The 1,757-nt window shown below is 45.8% G+C and overlaps 1 protein-coding gene across 1 annotated transcript; it reads right to left on the bottom strand.

The window, feature by feature from the left end:
- Positions 1-580: 580 nt before the first annotated feature.
- Positions 581-1,114, bottom strand: LOC102663351 (uncharacterized). Its single transcript, XM_006603200.1, has one exon. The coding sequence runs from the start codon at positions 1,112-1,114 to the stop codon at positions 581-583; it is 534 nt and encodes a 177-aa protein (XP_006603263.1).
- Between the last annotated feature and the right edge of the window lie 643 nt (positions 1,115-1,757).

Raw genomic sequence — 1,757 nt, 5'->3', positions numbered from 1 at the left:
CCTGTACTGGGCTTACCCAAGCGCTATCAAAGATGGGATATATGAGCCCAGCCTCCAAGAGCTTGAGTACCTCCTTTCTGACCTCTTCCTTCATTGTTGGATTTAACCGCCTCTGGGGTTGTCGGACTGGCTTGTAATCCTCTTCCATCATTATTCTGTGCATGCAATAAGCAGGGCTAATTCCCTTAAGATCCGATATATGCCATCCAATAGCTTCCCTGTGTTTCTTGAGGATATCTACTAACCTATTTTCTTCCTCTGTTGTGAGTGCATTGCTGATTACTACAGGCTTATCTTCCTCCAAGAACACATACTTTAGATGATCGGGCAATATCTTCAACTCTATCTTCTTCTTCTCAGACGGAACTTTCTCTTCTAGCGTCTCAAATTTGGCTTCTCCCTCAGGAATACTGTCTTGTCGATCCAAGTCTTCCAAGCAAGCCTTCAGATCTTTCTCCTCTTCACTGGTTAGACAGTCCAAAGCGTTTACCATTGCTTTTTCCATTGAAGACTGTGGTGTCTTGAGAATACTGACATCTTCTTTATCAATCTCTTCTACTCTGAAAGACTTCCAACCTTCCTATGGATACTTCATTGCTTTGAAGAGGTCGAAGGTGATCTTCTGATTATCAATACTCAACTCCAAGTTCCCATTCCCCATATCCACCACACAGTTGGCAGTCAGCATGAATGGTCTGCCTAAGATGAGGGGAATGTCTGTGTCTTCTTCAATATCCATTATGACAAAGTCCACCGGAAAATTAAAGTGGCATACCTTGACTAGGACATCTTCTACCACCCTGTACGGCCTTGTAATCGAGCGGTCTGCTAGCTGAAGCGTCATCTTGGTAGGATTTATCTTCATATTCCCAATTCTTTTACACATTGACAAGGGCATCAGATTGATACTTGCTCCTAAGTCAATGAGGGCCTTGCTCATCGTCTCCTTCCCTATGGTGCACGGGATGGTAACACTTCCGAGGTCCTTAAACTTCTTGGGTAGCTTCCTCTGTATTATAGCGCTGCAGTTACCCCCTACCACAATGTTCTCATTGTCAATGTACTTCCCCTTCTTGGTGAGGATGTCCTTCATAAATTTGGAGTAGAGGGGCATCTGCTATAAGGATTCCCCGAATGGCATAGTGATCTCCAGCCCTTTGAATATTTCCAAGAAACGCTTGAAGTAGCGTTCCTTGTTCTTCTTGGTGGGTACCACAGGATATGGGAGATCTTGTGGTAGGGCTGGTGGTTCTTCTTTCCTGGCTTCTCGTGCTTTCTGGCTCTTGGTTGTAGGTGGTGATGCCACCTTCTCTTCTTCTTCTGTCCTTTCTTCTGGTGTCTCTATCCTGTCTTCCTCTGATCGGTCTTCTTCTTCAACCTTACCTTCCTCCTGTGCTTTCTTCTGCCCTCGGGTCAGCACGGCCTTGCATTCTTCCTTTGGGTTCTTCTCCATGTTAGCCCCGAAAGTTCTAGTGGACCGTTCGGCTTTGTCTTGTGCCAATTGGCCCATTTGAACTTCCAGATTCTGAATGGCTGCATCCGTGCTCTTTTGATGGGATCGTGTTTCCTGGATGAATTACAGCAACAATTTTCTATATTGGTGGGCTTTTCTTGCTGATTGGGACCCTGGCTGGGATGCTGGTATGGCGGTTGGTATGGTTGTTGGTTCCTTTGCTCCTTGTACTGGTTTCCCTGATTCCTCCACCCTGAACCTTGCGTGAAGTTTCTTCCTTGATTGAATCCCGGTGGTCCGTGAT

The sequence above is a fragment of the Glycine max genome, chromosome 18 (assembly GCF_000004515.6).
Source record: "Glycine max cultivar Williams 82 chromosome 18, Glycine_max_v4.0, whole genome shotgun sequence".
NCBI lineage: Eukaryota > Viridiplantae > Streptophyta > Magnoliopsida > Fabales > Fabaceae > Glycine > Glycine max.
Note: the sequence above shows the minus strand (reverse complement) of the source record. Positions and strands in the feature narration are given on the sequence as shown.